Raw genomic sequence first — 18,148 nt, 5'->3', positions numbered from 1 at the left:
TCTCTTATAATCCTTTTTATTAGTATAAGATTAGTAGTGGTACTACCATTTTCCCTTCTGATTTTAGTTATTTGCATAGTTTCTCCTTTTTCTTTATCAGCCCAGCTAAAGGTTTGTAAATTTTACTAATTTTTTTCAAAGAACAAACTTTTTGTTCTGTTCATTTTCTCAATTGTTTTTCTATCCTCTATTTCATTTATGCAAACAGAATGCAAAAATATTATTTGGCCATAAGAAGGAATGAAGTTATGAGACATGCTGCTTTGTGGAAGAACATGAAAACATTATGCTCAGTGAAATAAGCAAGGAACAGAAGTATAGATATTGTATGATATCACCTATAAGATAACTAGAAATAGCAAACTCACAGAGAAAGAAAGTTGATTAGGGGTTACTAGGGGATAAGGGAAGAGAACAAGTGGGGGTGTTTGCTTATAAAAATAAAAGAATAATTTTAAAGAATCAGTCGCCTCCCTCAAACCTGTGCATTTAACAAAACAGTAAACTTCCATTCATAAAAAGAGAAGTGATTCATTGTAAAAAAAGAAGTGAATACCTATTATATGTCAAGCAATGAACTTGGTACTAGAGAAAGGCGATGGGCAAAAACTAACAAGTTTCTGTTATCATGGAGCTTACTGTTGGGTGGATATTAATGTTTAATTTGCCTGCCTTAAATGAAATAATGTATAGAAATTGCTTTGAAAAAATTTCAGTTATACAGATGTACGTTAATTTTGATTCTTAATAACTGGATTCAAATACTAGCCTCTTTACCTCTTATTAGTTGTATTATCTTGTGCAAGTAACTTAAATTCTTACAGCCTTAGTTTTCTCTAAGGGCAATTCCAGGAAAGGCATGTATTTCTTATGCAAGAGTATCTATTAAGAGGCAAGTGGGAAGCAGATTTGGCTCAACTGATAGAGCGTCCACCTACCATATGGGAGGTTCAGGGTTCAAACCCAGGGCCTCCTGACCCATGTGGTGAGCTGGCCCATGCGCAGTGCTGATGCACTCAAGGAGTGTCATGCCATGCAGGGGTGTCACGGGGAGCCCTATGCTCAAGGAGTGCACCCTGCAAGGAGAGCCGCCCCATGTGAAAAAAGCGCAGCCTGCCTAGGAGTGGTGCCGCACACACAGAGAGCTGATGCAGCAAGAAGATGCAACAAAAAGAGACACAGATTCCCGGTGCCACTGACAAGAATGCAAGCAGACACAGACAACACACAGTGAATGGACACAGAAAACAGACAACGGCTTGGGGAGGGGGGGAAGGGAAGGGGCAAAAAATAAATAAAAAATAAATCTTTAAAAAAAAGAGGCAAGTTGCCCAGGTTTAAATCCTAGCTCCACCCTTAAGACTGTGTGGGAATCTTAGATAAATTACTTAACCTTCATAAGCCTCAGTTTTCTTATGTGTAAAATGGGGATAACAGTACTAACTTATTAAGTTGTGAGATGCATGTAAAACATCATCATAATTCCTGATGCATACTAAATGCTCATTAAACGTTGGCTAGTATCTGTTTAGCATGGCTTAATGGACAGTCTACCACTAATTGGATGATCTTAGGAAAGAAATTTTAATTGCTCAAACCTTAATTTCTTCTTGTACAAGATGGGGATGATAACATATATATTATTATCCTCAAAATTATTTGAGGATTAAATTTGTAAAAACAGGAAAAAAAAAAACCCAACTGCTTTTAGATGATGCTACATAGTTGCAAGTAGGCACAATTATTTAATCTTTTTGTCCTTCCAAATTCTTTCTATATACATTTAACAGAACCCATGATAATTTGTGTTAGAAAGGATATTGCACCAGGGTAAGTGGAAGAGCTATTGCCTCCATAGCTGTTCTCCTAAGTTGCCATTCACTGCTCTAAAAGGCGACTCTTACAAGCAGGTGGGAAGCTGGACATACAGTTCAGAGATCATACCACATTTCACAAGGTGAGAACTGGACTGTCTTCAAAAACTGGAACACAGGAAAAATGAAAACACCTATTGGGATAGGGTGGTAAGATTATATGAAAAATTTTTATTTTCAAACTCAAAAAGGAAAGTTTAACTGTGACTGGATATTTGATGAAGGTTAAAAATAGTTTTTACATGATAATGGATTTGTGCTCATGTCTTTTAAAAGTTCTTCTCTTTTAGTGATTCATCTGGAGATTTTATGGATGGAGTGAAATGATATCTGGTTTGCTTCATATTAATTTTGGAGAGAGAAGGGTACAGCAATAGGTAGGTGTATAATGAAGTAAGACTAACTGTGAGATGACAATTATTAAAACTGGATGAGGGACACATGGGGGTTGCTAGATGATCTCAACTTTTATATATGCTTGAATTTTTCCATAATTAAAAGTTCATAAAATAAAAAGGTATATAATATCAGATAAAAATTATATTATGATTGTAGTAGGAAACTTAACTTGAGTAAATTAAGTTGAGAAACTTAACTTGTTGATCAGGGATTGTCAAGGACACCAGGTTAATAGCTCCATTTTGTGTGAGAGTATCTGAGACAATATTGGGAGTATAACTTCAAAAATAATTGTAAACTATTTATTAATGTTAAAATAATGTTATTTTGTGCTAAGGAGACTATCAAACACAATTAAGCCCATTTTAGAGTTCTAGAAACTAAGATAGGAAAAGATAAAGAAAAGGCCATTGATAATTAAGAGGGGCCAAAAAAAGCAACAATAACAACTGTATTTGTATAGCATTATATAGCTTTCAAAGGCCTTTGGAGTACTTTACTTTTGGTTCTTCCCTAAGATTAGGAAGAGTTGGCATTATTATTCTATTTTTAAAGAAGAGAAAATGTAGGCTTAAAGTGTTAAATGACCTGCCCAATACTTTTTTATTGGATCTTAGATTATAAACCAGGTTACCTGATTCTAAGTTGTGTTCTTAAGAAAAGTACTTATATTGAATTTTTATTATAAAAGTTATACATGTACATGGTAAGGAAAACTGAAACAGAAGAAGAGTATATGATGCAAAAAATAATTCTAAACACAACAAAACAGTAATTCTCTCTTCCTACCCTGTCTCTACTGTAAAGGTTCTTGATTTCTAAGCACCTGCAAGCAGACATATGTGTGTATAACTACCTATCTTTGCATATCTTTTTAAAAATACAGCTGGGATTGTACTAGATACACTGATTTGCACCTTGCTTGTCTGACTTAAATCTTAGAGAGCATTCAATGTGTCAATTCACATAGAGCTATTTAAATTCTTTTTAATAGCTGCATAGTATTACATGGATGTACCATAATTAATTTTACCATTCTCCTACTGTTGGACGTTTAGGCTGTTCCCAGCTTTTTTGCTAAAACAAACAATGCTACAAAGAATATCCTTAAACATATATCTTTACACACTTGTTTTAGTATGTAGTCATTAAGGGTCCTTAGAAATTCTGGAAGTAGAACTGTTAGATTAAAGAGCATGCATATTTAAATATTTTGATAGAGAATGCCAAATTTCCCTCCAAAAATGTTATAGCATTTTTTACCCCCATTCAGCATGAAGTTCAGAGTGTTTTCTACTGCACCATTAAGAGAGAACTCTGAGGGCCTTCCAGGTTGGTAATCAATCTACGCCTGCACAAACTGCTCCTTCTAGCGCGTCCTGCTCTTTTTTTTCCCTCCTACTTTATATTTGGTTGCCATAGTGGTTCACCCAGAATTTCCTTGCTCTCTCACTTGTTGGGTTCCTGTGTCTCTGCTACTTTATCAGAGGAAATGTTTCATCTCAATTCCTCTTAGCCTATATGAGTTTTCTTAGTGGGCCTAAGGAAAATGAGTCCAAGTGGTCCAGGCTGAAAAACCTTTTGTGGAGGCACGGAAGAAAGAGAGCTGATGGTTGTTGTGCTAAACAACACAGCGGCTCTGCTGCCATTTAGCCTTCTACTGTAAAACACAGAGGGTACAGGTCCAGGACATACAAACAGAAGAAGCTTTTAAGAGCCAGAGACTATGACCACCTAAATAAGGACACTGCCACAGCCACATCAAAGTACCACAGAGGCATTTATGCAGTGAGTGCATGATTTCCTTGATAGTGTGGGGGAAAAAATAAAAACTTAAATGGAAAGCGGTGAAAAATATTCCTTAAAATAAACCCGAGAATCCATGACAAAAGTCCCATTGGGGAGGCCTAGTGCCAAGTGGGCAGGCTTTCTTTAAAAAGATCCCAAAAAGGGTAGGGCTGACTTATAAGAGCACATTCCACCCTACAAAAATGATTTTTGGCAAGTCCCTTATCATCTCAAGCAAATCTGGACATGTTAGGAAGGGTTAGATGGAATGACAGCAGAAAAGATTCACTATCAATATAGCTTTAAAGTGAGAAGAAATAATTTCCCCTGACCCTTTTCATTGAAAGGTGTATGCCAGGCGAGGAGATAATTATCTGGCTTCAACTGCAAGCAGCCTTCAATGGTAGCTGGGTCTGGCCCATGCCCTGGAAGCTTCTCAAGTATTTCCACATAGTGCTTCACCAGCTCCCGGTACAGGTCATCCAGGCACCAATAGTCTGAGTGGAGAAAAAGGAGTGGGCAAAGTCAGTGTAAGCAGCAAGCAAAGTCAGACAAAGTCATCCACCTCACCTCTTTGGATAAGGATAGGTTCAAGGCACTGTATGTAATCACTGCTTAATATATGCCATAATACGTCAGTGACATTATATAAAATAGCAATAATTATGTTTTTTTATGCAATAATTAATAGCAATAATTATGTTTGTAAGTTAGTGGGAGAATCCATTTTTTTTTTCAGTTAAGTGGGGAAAGATGTTATACAACCTTGTTTACCTAGATAAATTTAAAATGTAGACAAATAATTCACTTTAGACTTCATTTAGATTTCAGATGCTATAGTTTGTCATGCTTATTATTCTACTTACAAATGAGAATCTAGAAAAAAAATCTACGGTTCTCATTTTCTACTAACAGTTCTATCAGTTCTTTCTAATATGTGAGAACAAACTGAGCTGCAATCTACCTAGTCCTTGGGCTTATAAAAAAGACATTTCTAAGGTAAAGATACTCTCTTTTCTCCCAGTTGCCCTTTATCTCCTACTGGTGAAGTAGCCAAATAGAAAACCGGAGCACTGCATTGCCAGATATTTTCCCAAACTGTATCCCTAGCAATATAAAAGGTGTTTGGGGAATAAGTATGGTCTCAAGTCCCTAGAAGATCATGGGGCATGGAGGATAAAAGGAACTAACACACATTAAATATCTTCTGATGCTAGACACTGTACTATGTATCATATAATATCTCATATAATCCTCCCCACAATAATGAGGTTATTATTTGTCTATTCTTTGTCTTCAGATAAGGTTCAGAGAAATTATGTAACTTGCCCAAGGCCAGAGCTGATAACTAGAATTTGGTTCTGAAGCCTGAGCATTTTTGTCACTAAATTAATCCATAAAGCAGTGGTTAGAATCTACACATCCTCTAACATTGGAGTCTAAGGCCCCTGGCAATATCAGAGAGCAGGGCTGTGATCAAGTCACCCTGTACCTGGTGACGCTAGGCAGGGTATAGAGTATATCTTCCAAGGTCAGCTTTTACAGTCACCTGGACATTCTTATGAAAATTGCATAGAAGTGCCATTGAATTGTACACACAAAAGAAGGTAAAATGGCAAAATTTATGTCACATGTATGTACTACAATTACAAAAATTTCACTTAGGTTTTTGGACTGATGTTAGGAGACAGTTATTGCCGCTCCTCTGACTGGTGATGCATTTCCCTATTTTGGGGGATGGTGTATGTGGAGGAGGGGGAGTAATGATTAGGAAGGAGAAGACAAAGGTAGATCCCCACCTGCCACTGGGCACGGAATAGGCACTGGAATGTTATTTGCATGAAAACCCAAAGACCTTTTTATTTTTTGACCAGGGTCTCTTTAGGCCACATCAGAGTCAGGTATTCTAACACAGAGGAATTGAGAGATTAGAAATAGCTACCTGACAAAATTTCTCCCATCTACATATGGAAAGCCTCCATTCTGTCAACTGTTAGAGTAGGTGGCATTCTCATGCTTTTTGCTTTATCAGAGCTAGAATTATAAACCTCTAGATAAAGAATTGGATTTGAAGTCTTTCTATCCTACTCCAGACACCTCTTAAACAAAGAAAGTCCTGGGAAGATCAGTCCCCACATTCACATACTGGGTGTATTTTGCATTGCCACAATTCTGAGTTGGGAAAGAAGAGAGGCTGTGGCAAGACTGGTTTGAGAGGAATGAATTCAGCAAGTCACATGGGGAGGGATGTTACATTAGTAACCCTGCAAGAATAAAATTAACCTTTGTATGCACATAAAACCTCTAGTTAGGAAGTGTAAACCACTTGGATTTGTTGAGGCTGTTGGTAAACTGATAATGTGTTTGGCTTTCAGTCCCCAGCACTCTCAGTTTACAAACAGTCTTTATTAACTCAATCCTGAGTTAACAGGCTTGGCCCTTCCCCGATCTTCTGGAGTCCCCTAAAATAGTTTATCTTATTCTTGAATCAGATACCATGAAAATGTCTATATTTAACTGAACTTAAGTTTTTTAAAGGGAAAAAAATCCATAAAAACAAATGGCAACAAAAAGCTTTGTCTTTTCAGGTAGAATTTAAACTAGCCAAGAGATTTTTCAAAGCTGCAGAATCTAGGAACCTGTCACCTGAGTGACCTGAAATTCTAAATTGTGACATAGCTACTCAACTCATTTTTTTTCTCTACCTTACCTTAGAAATCAGTTTATGAAACCTCTGTTAAGTCTCCCAGCTAATATAATAAAGAAAAAGCAAAATACCGGTGTGAAGTTGCCTTACAATAAAAATACAGAATTGTTTCAAAATGTTTACCAATATAAGCAAAAGTTCTGCTTTAACACTGTCATCATGGAGCTACTGATAGAGAAACAGAAACACATAGTTGAGTCTGGGCTTGCTGAGGCAGAGAGAGGTCGGGTGTATGCAGTATTGAAGGCCAGGATGCAAGAAGCTGAGAAGGAAGATTTATTACAACCAGCCAGACTCGGTGGACTTCTGTCCTAATAAAAACCGAGCCCTGAATAGGATTTTTGGGTCTCTTTTATACAGAGGATGTAGGAGTGGGGTGTCAAACGGTGCTTATATGCAAAAGGACCTTTTCGTTAGTTTCTTCAAGTGTTTTATCTTAGTATCAGATAGGTTATATCCTCAGGTAAGCTTGAGTTAACACATTTAGTTTGCATCCTCCTTGAATAACCAAAGCCTACAGAGTTTATACCTCTCAATTGGCTTTCCAGGGAACTAGACATACTTGGATATAGAATAAGTTTGAATTTATGCACAGGCCATATTAGGCTGAGCTCTTCTGCTCAAACTGACAAGTCCTCCTATGGGTTTTGAATAGACAGGGGCATTTCTTGCCAGTCCTTCCTGAACTGGATTAATGACTCCTTCCATTCCCTTAATGTAGCAGCTACACAGGCTAATTTCCTTGGCTATGATAGTTGGAGTTACTGACCCTCAAAGCATAAAACATTTTAGCAAGATACATTAACTATATTGACATGAGCACCTCCCCGTAACTTATTATGTGCTTACTCACATTACACATGCTTTACTTACGTTATCTCAGTCCACACATAACCATATGAGAAAGGCATTCGTATCAATAAAGTAAGGCTCAGAGAGGTTAAATGACTTCGCCAATTTTCTTAGTTACTATGTGCTAGAGCAGGAATAGAATTAGGAATGGTAGGCTTCAAAGTCTGGGCAACAGCCTAAGTTCTTTAAGGATAAGTCTTCATCTTCTTTTTTATCCTTGAGTGACTGGCACATGACGTGGCACACAAATAGGCACTTAGTAAATAAATGCTTGTTGAATGACTTAATGAATGCTTACTGGCAATGTAAGCTTTTTGCTCATAAGCTATATATACTGAATTACCTACTTACCTATCTAGGGATCTAATATTGGACACTACTATTTCCTAATTCAATATCTGCTCTGGTGTCCTTTTGAAAGACACGCCTAACAGCAGGACCTCAGGCATGTTGGATCTGATCTTCTGCATTACAATCACTTAGTAGCAGAAACAGTAGGTCAGACCAAACAGCTAACCAGATCATAGGATTAAGAAATTACTGGTGAAACAGACTTACTTAAATGTGAAGGATGTAGTTTCACTTTGCAAGTTTGCCTGCCTTTGGAAAACATATTCAAAAGTCACTGTACATCACAAGTTTTGAAATATCTGCAAGACCCACTGTGATCTTAGGTAGCCATGTAGAGTGCTTAAGAACACAGGCTTTGGAGCCAGATTGGAGCCAGACTGAGTTCTAATCAGTGATCTGTCATTTAACTTGGCTGTGTGGCAATAGGCAAATTGGTAATAAACTTAAAGCAGTTAGAATAATGCCTGGTACACAAGTGCTATGTGAGAGTTAGCTACTACCATTATTAGCATCACTCAAAGACTCACTTCTATAGATTACAATTATTTATTTAAAGAAAAAAAATTAAGCTGTTTGAAAACTAAACAAATGAAACTTCAATTTGAATTTCTAGTGAGTCGAAAAATATATGCTCTGCTTTAATTCTGTAGGAATGGTAGATGCAAGAGGATACTCTTCAATTACTATTTACTCATGGCCCACAAACTATAGGGCACTATAGTGTACAGTAAACTCTACTTTCTGCAGCTTATGGTTGTCTTCATTTAAAGGGAATTCATTTTCCTCCTTAAAAACAATGCTCCCAAATTTCATAATCCTTTTAAATGTATAAATTTCACTTTGCAATTAGACACATACTATTACTGCAAAGAAGATTTAAATGTATGTATTCTAAGATACAAATGTTATTGTCATGAAAATGCCCCCATTTGTTTTGGATAATATTCTAAAAGTGACCACATAAATCCAGATAAATTGCCAAGGATTTTAGCATCAACAACTTACTAAAGTGCTAGTAAAGACAAGGACAAACATGCAGGAGGATATGGATGTGTACATATGTGTACACAAAACATCAAATTATAAATGAAATAAGTCAAATTGTAAGAGAAAGTACCAAATATGTACAGCTAAAACAAACTTTTTCTTTCAAAAGCCTTGTTCAGTGACTCTTTAGGAATGTAGCTGCTGCTTTGGGGGAGCCCATTAACTGCTTCGGGCTACTATTTCATATTGTTGAGCATAAAAGCATACGAGAATCTGCCTGAAAATATTAGAAACAGGACATATTTTTATTTCATAATTGAGTAAACCCAGAAAGATGTTTCACTATTTTCAACAAGCTGTGACATCTTATCTTATCTATGGTGCTTTAGCTATCTCTATGGCCACTTAGGAACCAACCTCAAAGTATATGGCATTCCTATACAATGACTACCAGAACCAAATTTAGCATGTTCACAGCAGATAAATGGAATGGTGAAGTGAGTGCAGAAGTGAAATTTCATTGACTTTATATTTGCCCTCAATTATATCCTTGCATATTTTAATTCTGCAAAGATATAATAATACCTAGATTTTTAAGAAGCAAATGACTTGTAGGAAAACTGTGTTACATATTTATACCCCTACTGTTTCTCTGAATGTTCTCATAAAAACTTGTTGATCCCCAAATCAACCTGCTACTTAAATAATTCTCAAGAAATTTTGTTTCCCCCCAAATCCAATCAATTTTATAAAATTTTCTTAAAACATATTAGTGTATAAGCAAGTATCCAAGCCGAATCATATTTGGTGGATGGTGTTTTAACCCTAATTCACTGGAATTTAGAAGTAGTGCCCAAACAATATCATCTCAGTCCGAATTTCAAATTGGCTTTTTGTTTTATATTCTTCTGAAATAAATTGAAAATAAGGAACTTTAATTTCTTAAGTGAAAAGTAGAGTTCTCACTCTACTTCCGCCAAAACAACTACAAAGCAAAAAGGCTTAATTGGTTTTAACTCTGTTAGAAACAGAAGGTGCTCTCTTTAGCTCTATGTAAGTCTGCTTAGTTAATGTTTTACAAATACAAAAGAAAAGTCACTGCTTAAAAAAAAAATTAAATAGTAGCTATCTATAAAGTAGAATAATACAGTCATCCAAAGAGACACCACATGAGAAATAAGATCCACCACATACATAATTTGTTGTGGGACACTGGTGAATATTAAATCGCCGCTTTTAGCAGTGGCATCAAGTAACACCATTGGCTAAAAGATTGCTTTGCTTTCAGAGCTTCTGATGCTTATTTCAGAACTTTAACAACCACACAACTTTCTATTTCTTTTCTAACAACACAAACTGAAGAAAAGCAATTAGGCAAAGGCTTACCTGTGGTGAGTGCCTCAGCAGTTGTTATGTGCATGAGGGTGTTGTCACTCACTGGCCATTTTTCTGGTGAAAGCACGAGCTGGTTCAGACCTCCAATTTGTTTCAGTTCCTCTTGGATCTTTGCACCTACAGCATTGTTTTCCTTGCTGGCATTTCTGTAACCAAGAGCATCTCCAACACTTGCCAGGAGCATCGCAGCCTTAAATTTCTCCATTAGAGGAGGGCCTTGCTGCTTTTCTCTCGCCGTTACAGCAGCTGAGAGTCCTCTCTCTTGTCACTCCTGTTCGCTCACAGCCTTCAGTCAAGCCTGCTGACATTTATATTGGTCATTGTATCCCTGTCAGGAACTCCCTCTAAATGGTCAGGCACTCCTTTTCTGTCTCTGCAGGTGGCACCTCTTATACAAGAACCAATTAGAAGAACTTTCTGGATCTTAGCTGCTTAGCATATAAGATATCAATTTCCATTAGTGTACTGGGCAGACCCGAGGTGTTTTTTTAAAATTAGGTGTGTTATGAGTTTACAGAAAATATATATAGGGTTCCCTTATTTCATTAACCCCTTGCATTTGTGTGGTACATTTGTTACAATTGATGAAAGCACACAGACCTCAGCTCTTCAATAAAGACTGTTGCCTTTATTAACTAACATCCAGACCAACAATAGAATGTTCTTTTAAAAAGAAATGACTTTTGAACCAGCAAGATGGCGGCAGAATAAGGAACTCCTAGAGTCAACTGGTGCTATAGGGCATTTAGTAAGCACCCAGAGCTCTCTAAAGCATCTCTCTGGGGGGTCCAGGAGACCAGAAGAGCATCCTGCAACACCCTTGAAGGAATGGAAGGAGGAGACTGCCCATCTGCAGAGAAGATTCCTGAGTAGAGCACTCCACGCCCTGAAGGCAGGCACCCATGCTGCACTGGTAGCACAAGCCACCTTAGGAGCCGTTTCATAGCTGGAATTGGAAGCTCCATTGTGTGTGTAGGAGATGGTTGGGCACTGACTTTGGCTACTTATTAATAAATATGGCTGGCTAAAGTCCAATCCCAAGAACAGCTAAAGTTTGAATTTGTCCAAATCAGAAAGAGGCCAGCAACCACCATTTTACCTTGGCCCCTGGCGTGAGGGGAAATGGAGGGGACTGAAAATCTCAGTCCTGGTAGAGACTGCCTTCTTTCCATCCAGGTAGGACTGCAGTTCTAGCTTAAGCCCCAGGCCCACCTCCAGAAAGGAAACTGGGGGGACCTGAACCAGCCTCTCTGGGTAACTGCAGGCCACACCGTGGAGGCTGGTGCTTATCCAGCTCTGGTGGTGCAAGCCTCCTCAGGAGTTATTCTGTGGCTGGATTTGGAAGCTGTTTCCCAAACATAAGGGAGGAAGAAATGGTTGGCCACTGACTTCAGCTACTGAATGGTAAATTTGGCTGACTAAAGTATAACCCTAAGAACAGCTAAACTTTGAAACTGTTCAGGTCAGAAAGAAGCAGATAGCTGCCATTTTGACTCTGCCTCCAGCATGAGGGGAAGTGGGCAGGTTGATGGTAAAAGTAGGGACCATCTTCTTTCCATCCAAATCAGACTACAGACCTAGCCTAGGCTTCAGCCCCACCTCTGGCAGGGAGGAAGCTGGCAGGACCTACACCAGCTTCTCTGGATAACTGCAGGTTCATTCGGCTGGCACAGACTGAATAAGTGGGGAGTCTACCTGGGCAACTGTGGTCATTTTGGGCCCACTCAGCATAGATTGCTGCCCACACCTGCAACTCCATCCCCTCCCCAAGCAGGGGAGGAAGGGGCATGAAGCTTCATTAGTCTCTCTGGGCATCAACCAGATGGTCTTGGCCTGCACGACTTGAATTATCTTATATGGCTGTGGCTCTGTCCCTACCCCTGGCAAAGGAGAAAGGTGGGAGAAGATTCATTGGTCCCAGGGGCAATGTGGGCAGCTTGAGCCTCCACAGCTTACAACATCAACTACATCCTTGGCTCCTACTACACAACTATCAAGGGAGAAAGGGCAAAAAAGCCCTAAACTAAAGAGAGAAACTGCACCCAGAATAAATACAACCAGTAAGCCAGATACCAAGACACCAACACGAAACTACAATCCATACCAAGAAAGAAGAAGATACAGCCCAATTAAAGGAACAAGATAAGCCACCAGATGACATGAAGGAGTTGAGACAACTAATCATAGATGTTCAAACAGATCTCCTTAATAAATTCAATGAAATGGCTAAAGAGATTAAAGATATTAAGAAGACATTGGATGAGCACAAAGAATTTGAAAGCATACATAGAAAACTAGCAGATCTGACTGGAATGAAAGGCACAATAAATGAAATAAAAAATACACTGGAGGGAAATGGATGTGGCTGAAGTGATAGGGCTTCTGCCTACCATTTGGGAGGACCCAGGTTTGATCCCTCCCACCTCCTGTTGAAAAAGAAGAGAAAGCCTGCCTGTGCAGCAAGCCAGTGCCTGTATGGTGAGCCAGTGCCTGCGTGGCAAGCCAGTGCCCACATGGCAAGCTGAGTGCCTGTGCAGTGAGCCAGTGCCTGTGCAAGTGAGTCATGCAGCAAGACGATGACACGACAAAAGAGAGACAAAGGGGAGAGTCAAGGTGAAGCACAGTAGAAACCAGGAACTGAGGTGGTACAGCTGGCAGAAAACCTGTCTCCAAATCAGAGGTCCCCAGGATCAAATCCCAGTGAATCCTAGAGAAGAAAAAGTGAAAAAGAGAAGACAAAAGAAGCAGATACAGAAGATCACATAGCAAATGGGCACAGACAGCAAAAACAGCGGGGTGGGGGTGGGGGGGGAGGGGAGGGGAGGAAAAGGAGGAGAGGGGAAAGGGGGAAATAAATGTTTTTTAAAAATACATTGAAGGGTGCAGATATGATTTGAGTGGTTGAGTGCCTGCTTCCCACATACAAGGTCCCAGGCTCAAACCCTAACCCTGGTACTCAAAAAAACAAAAAACAAAAACAAAAAACCCCACTGAAGTCATATAATGGCAGATCTGAGGAGGAAGAAGAATTGGTGAGCTTGAAGACATGGCCTCTGAAAGCAAATATACAGAACAACAGATGAAAAAAGAATGGAAAAAATTGAGCAAGTTCTCAGGGAACTAAATGATAGCAAGAGATGTACAAACATATGTGTCATGGGTATCCCAGAAGGAGAGGAGAAAAGGAGAAGGAATATTTGAAGAAATAATGGCAGAAAATTTCCCAATCCTATTGAGGGATATAGATACCCATATCCAAGAAGCACAATGTACTCCCATCTGAATAAATCCAAATAGACCAACTCTGAGACACATACTAATCAGAATGTCAAGTGCCAAAGACAAAAAATTCTGAGAACAGCAAGAGAAAAGCAATGCATAACATATAGGAGGTACCCAATAAGATAAAGTGCCAATTTCTTATCAGACACCATGGACGTAAGAAGGCAGTAGTATGATATATTTAAAATACTGCAAGAAAAAAACTCCCAGTCAAGAATCTTATATCTGGCAAGATTGTCTTTCAAAAATGAGGGTGAGTTTAGAATATTCACAGATAAACAGAGACTGAGAGAGTTTATAACAAAGAAACTGGTTTTGCAGGAAATACTAAATGCTACAGTCTGAAAAGAAAAGACAGGAGAGTCTTGCCAGAGAGTCTAGAAATGAAGATTATATCAGTAAAAGTAACTGAAAGTCTTAAGAGTGGTGAAAATAAATATGACAGATAAAACGCAAAGGTCAAAATGGGTGCAATAATTGCTATTACAGTAATAACAATGAATGTTAATGGATTAAACCCCCCAATCAAAAGATACAGACTGGCAGAATGGCTAAGAAAATATAAGCCATCTATATGCTGTCTGCAAGAGATTCACCTTAGACCCAAGGATATGAATTGATTGAAAGTGAAAGGCTGGAAAAAGATATTCTATGCATGCAACAACCAAAAAAAAAAAAAAAAAAAAAAAAAGCCAGAGTAGCTATATTTACATCAAATGAAATAAGACTTTAAAAGACACCAGTTTTGGGGTATTGTAGTTTTCTACATGATCTTGCAATGATGGATACAGATTAGATTAAAATTCATCAAAGTTTATAAAAGTGTATGGTCCAAAATGTAAATCACTGAACATGGTTAGTAGCAATGCTTCAATATTTGTACATAACTGTAACAAATGTACCACCCACATGTCAAATGTTATTAATAGGGGAAAAGGGGGGAAAGGCACAATCTGAGGAGTAAGTCAGGAAAAAAATTCCATTTACAATAGTGATTAAAAGAATCAAATATTTAGGAACAAACTTAACCTAGGATGTAAAGCATTTGTATTCAGAAAACTGCACTCAATATTAAAAGAAATTTTAAAAAGCCCTAAATAACTGGAACAATATTCCATACTCATGGATTGGAAGTCTAAATATCATTAAGATGTCAATTCTACCCAAATTAATAGGTTCAATGCAATTCCAATATGAATTCTACCATCATTTTTTAAAAAATGGAAAACACAATTATCAAATTTATTTGGAAGGGTAAGGGGTCCCGAATAGCCAGAAACATCTTAAAAAGGAAAACTAAAGTTGGAGGACTCTCACTTCTGGACTTTAAATCATATTACCTAGCTACATTGGTAAAAACAGCATGTTACTGGCATAAAGTTAGACACATAGACAAATGGAACCAAATTGATGGGTCAGAAACAGACCCTCACATCTACAGTCTAATAATTTTTGACAGGTCTGCCAAATCCATAGTTTGGACAGAACAGTCCATTCAACAAATGGTGCTGGGAGAACTGGATATCCAGACCCATAAGAAAGAGGACCCCTCTCTCACACCTTATTTTAAAAAATTAACTCAAAATGGATCAAAAACCTAAATACAAAAGCAAGAACCATAAAGTTTCTAAAAGAAAATATAGGAAAGACCTAGTGGTAGTGGTAGATTCTTAAAAGAGATAGGGGGAGGGCCAAGAAGGACTACTGATCCTTAATGTATGTAGAAGTTTTCATTAACTTTACTGTAAAAGTGTGCAAATGGATAGTTGATGGTGATATGTTATAGTAACAGCTAGTTTATAAATTGGAATGTGGCTGGAAGGGGTAGTCTGGGGATGCAAATGTCAGTTGAAAGAAGGCTAGAGAATAATCTAGGGACTTAACACAGTGAACCCAAAAGTGGATAAGAATTGTGGTTGACTGTGCAGATGCAAGAGTGTCCTTCTGTGAGCTAGAGTAGATGTACGTCACTATTGCAGGGAGGTGGGACTGTGGAGCATGGGGAAAAGTACACCTGGAGTGACCTAGGGACTGTGGTTAACAGCAATACTGTAATATTCATGCATCTATGCCAAAGATGTACTGTGTTGATACTGGAGGAGTATCGAAAAAGTGTGCCAAATGTACACTATGGGCAATGGTTGGTGATGATAGTTGGATGACATTACCTCATAATCTGTAATAAATGTTCCACCAGTGTGGTGTGTTGATGAAGGGGTGTTTTATGGGAATTCTACACATGCACACGATTTGTTCTGTAAGTTCATAACTTCTGTAATAAAAATATTTTCAAAAAAATAATACAGTGGGTTGGGGGAGAAATACACCAAATGTAAGATATGGACTATAGTTGGTAGTAAGACTTTGACAATATTCTTTCATAATTTGTAACAAATGTCTCACAACAATGCAAGGTGTTGGTGGTGTATTGATGTATGGTACCGCTGTATGATGTTATGCATGTTTGTTTTGTAAGTTCACAACTTTTACTATATACTTATTGTTTATGAATGTTCATGTATGTTCATGTATAAGTGATATAAAAAATATAATAATAGGATGGGTGGGGGGAAATACACCAAATGTAATATACTTTGGTTAGTAGTAATATTTTCAGGATGCTCTTTTTACCATTAGATGTTAAAAATGTTTCACAACAATGCAGGGTATTGGTGGTGGGGTGAAATATGAGAGCACTGTATGACGTTACACGTTTGTTTAGTAAGTACACAACTTTTACTATATACTTATTGTTTTTGTATGATTACTTATGAGTGATATATTTCAATACATTTTTAAATGAATCTTTGTACAGTATTTTTGAAGGACTCAATACCTATAATGAAAGAAATTTTAAATATTAAGGTATAATTCGCATACCATAAAATTCACCCATTTAAGTATGCAGTTTTGAGTTTTTATAAATGTTCGCTGTTGTGCAACCATCACCACAATCCACTTTTAGAACACTTCTATCAACCCCAATGGTTCCCTTTGCCCATTTGATCCCCACTTCCACTCCCACACCCAGGCAACTCAGATGTTTTCTGTCACAATAGTTTTGCTTTTTCTAGAAATTTTCATATAAATGCAGTCTTTCCATATGTAGTCTTTTGTCTGGTTTCTTTCACTTAACATGTTGAGATTCATTCATTACAAGCCTGGTTTTGTCTAAAAAACCCGTCTTCCTTTTTATTATAAAATGTGAGTGGTTTATTTTTAGAGGGAGTCAAGTCACTTATCTTTTACATGAAAACAGAAATTTGGAGGGAGAGATCAAGAAAGGAATCATCCAGATACCTGGATTTTTCTGAAGCTGCAAGGAAGGCAGCTGGATTCAGGACATGAATCTGGGTCTCCACTGCAAGATGGCAATCGTGATTGGACCAGAAGCATTTTATTGAAGCACCATTTTCGATTAAGTCTTATCCCAAGCTAAGCAATTTTAAGGCTGCACTGGAAAGTAACACTGTCTGGAATATTTTTCCTTGGAGTACAATTATTAATTGACATGCTGCAGCAAGGCAATGACAAGCACATGGGACCACGTGAACCCTAAAAGCTAAGGATTAATTCACAAGGAGCGAGCAGGTAAATTCAAAGTAGTTGAAAGCAGTGGGTAGTTCGTGGCTCCTGCCATCTGCAGAGGGTTTCATTTGGGTCTGCTCATTCCCCAGTCAGGTTCTGGTTAACTCTTCCTTGGCCACATAAGGGTTTCCCTTTGAGCTGGCGGTCTGGAAGTTGCTCTCAATGGCCTCCCTAGATTTTGACATTCTCAATTTCATGGCTGATCATGAATTCCATGTATTATTGCAGGGAGATATGACCATCCCTCTTTGGATCCACGGTGTCCGGAATTGCCTCAAACTTGAGGTCGGGTTCCCTTTATTCCATGTTGAGTACGTCACAGCCAAGGGAGTACAGGCAGGATTTGAAATCTTGGTGGTTCAGATTGCCAAACTTGTAACTGTTGGTGTTTAAATATGCTGAACTCTTTGAGGACATCCTCAGTCACAGCTGCTGTGTTCCTGGCCTACATCTGCTGCTCTGGGCTGTGCTGCATGCTCAGTTTGTCCCGCTGCTGGGTCAGGCCTATCCAGAAAAAGTCCTTCCTCCATGGTGGCCCACAGGTCTTCGACCTTCTTGACTCCTCATGGCTTGAGTCTGTTAGTGCTTGCATTTGGTGGTTTCAAGCTGGGATTTTAGGGTCTCTGATTCTTCCACCATGTGGGACTCATTGAGGAGATAAGTTCAGTCTCTTGGATCCATTGGTGGGACATGTTGGCATGCTGGGCAGGCATTCTCCTCCTGCCTGCACTATTTTTTTTTTTTTTTTTTTTTTTTTTTTTAATTTTTTATTTTTTATTGACTTTGTAATAATATTACATTAAAAATATATATGTGAGGTCCCATTCAACCCCACCCCCCCCACCCCCCCTCTCCCCCCCCCCCAACAACACTCGTTCCCATCATCATGACACATCCATTGGATTTGGTAAGTACATCTTTGGGC

General features: G+C 38.3%; 1 protein-coding gene across 1 annotated transcript in view; it reads right to left on the bottom strand.

Moving 5' to 3' along the window:
- The window catches only part of ADPRHL1 (ADP-ribosylhydrolase like 1), a 62,419-nt gene extending 51,755 nt beyond the window's left edge, over positions 1 to 10,664 (bottom strand). The window contains exons 1-2 of the mRNA XM_058276382.2: positions 10,345 to 10,664; positions 4,394 to 4,558 (exon numbers count right to left, since the gene is read on the bottom strand). Of these exons, the coding sequence (XP_058132365.1) occupies positions 4,394 to 4,558; positions 10,345 to 10,558 (379 nt within the window). The 5' untranslated portion in view covers positions 10,559 to 10,664. The remainder of the gene's footprint in view (positions 1 to 4,393; positions 4,559 to 10,344) is intronic.
- Between the last annotated feature and the right edge of the window lie 7,484 nt (positions 10,665 to 18,148).

This window comes from Dasypus novemcinctus, chromosome 15 (genome assembly GCF_030445035.2).
Source record: "Dasypus novemcinctus isolate mDasNov1 chromosome 15, mDasNov1.1.hap2, whole genome shotgun sequence".
Taxonomy (NCBI): domain Eukaryota; kingdom Metazoa; phylum Chordata; class Mammalia; order Cingulata; family Dasypodidae; genus Dasypus; species Dasypus novemcinctus.
Note: the sequence above shows the minus strand (reverse complement) of the source record. Positions and strands in the feature narration are given on the sequence as shown.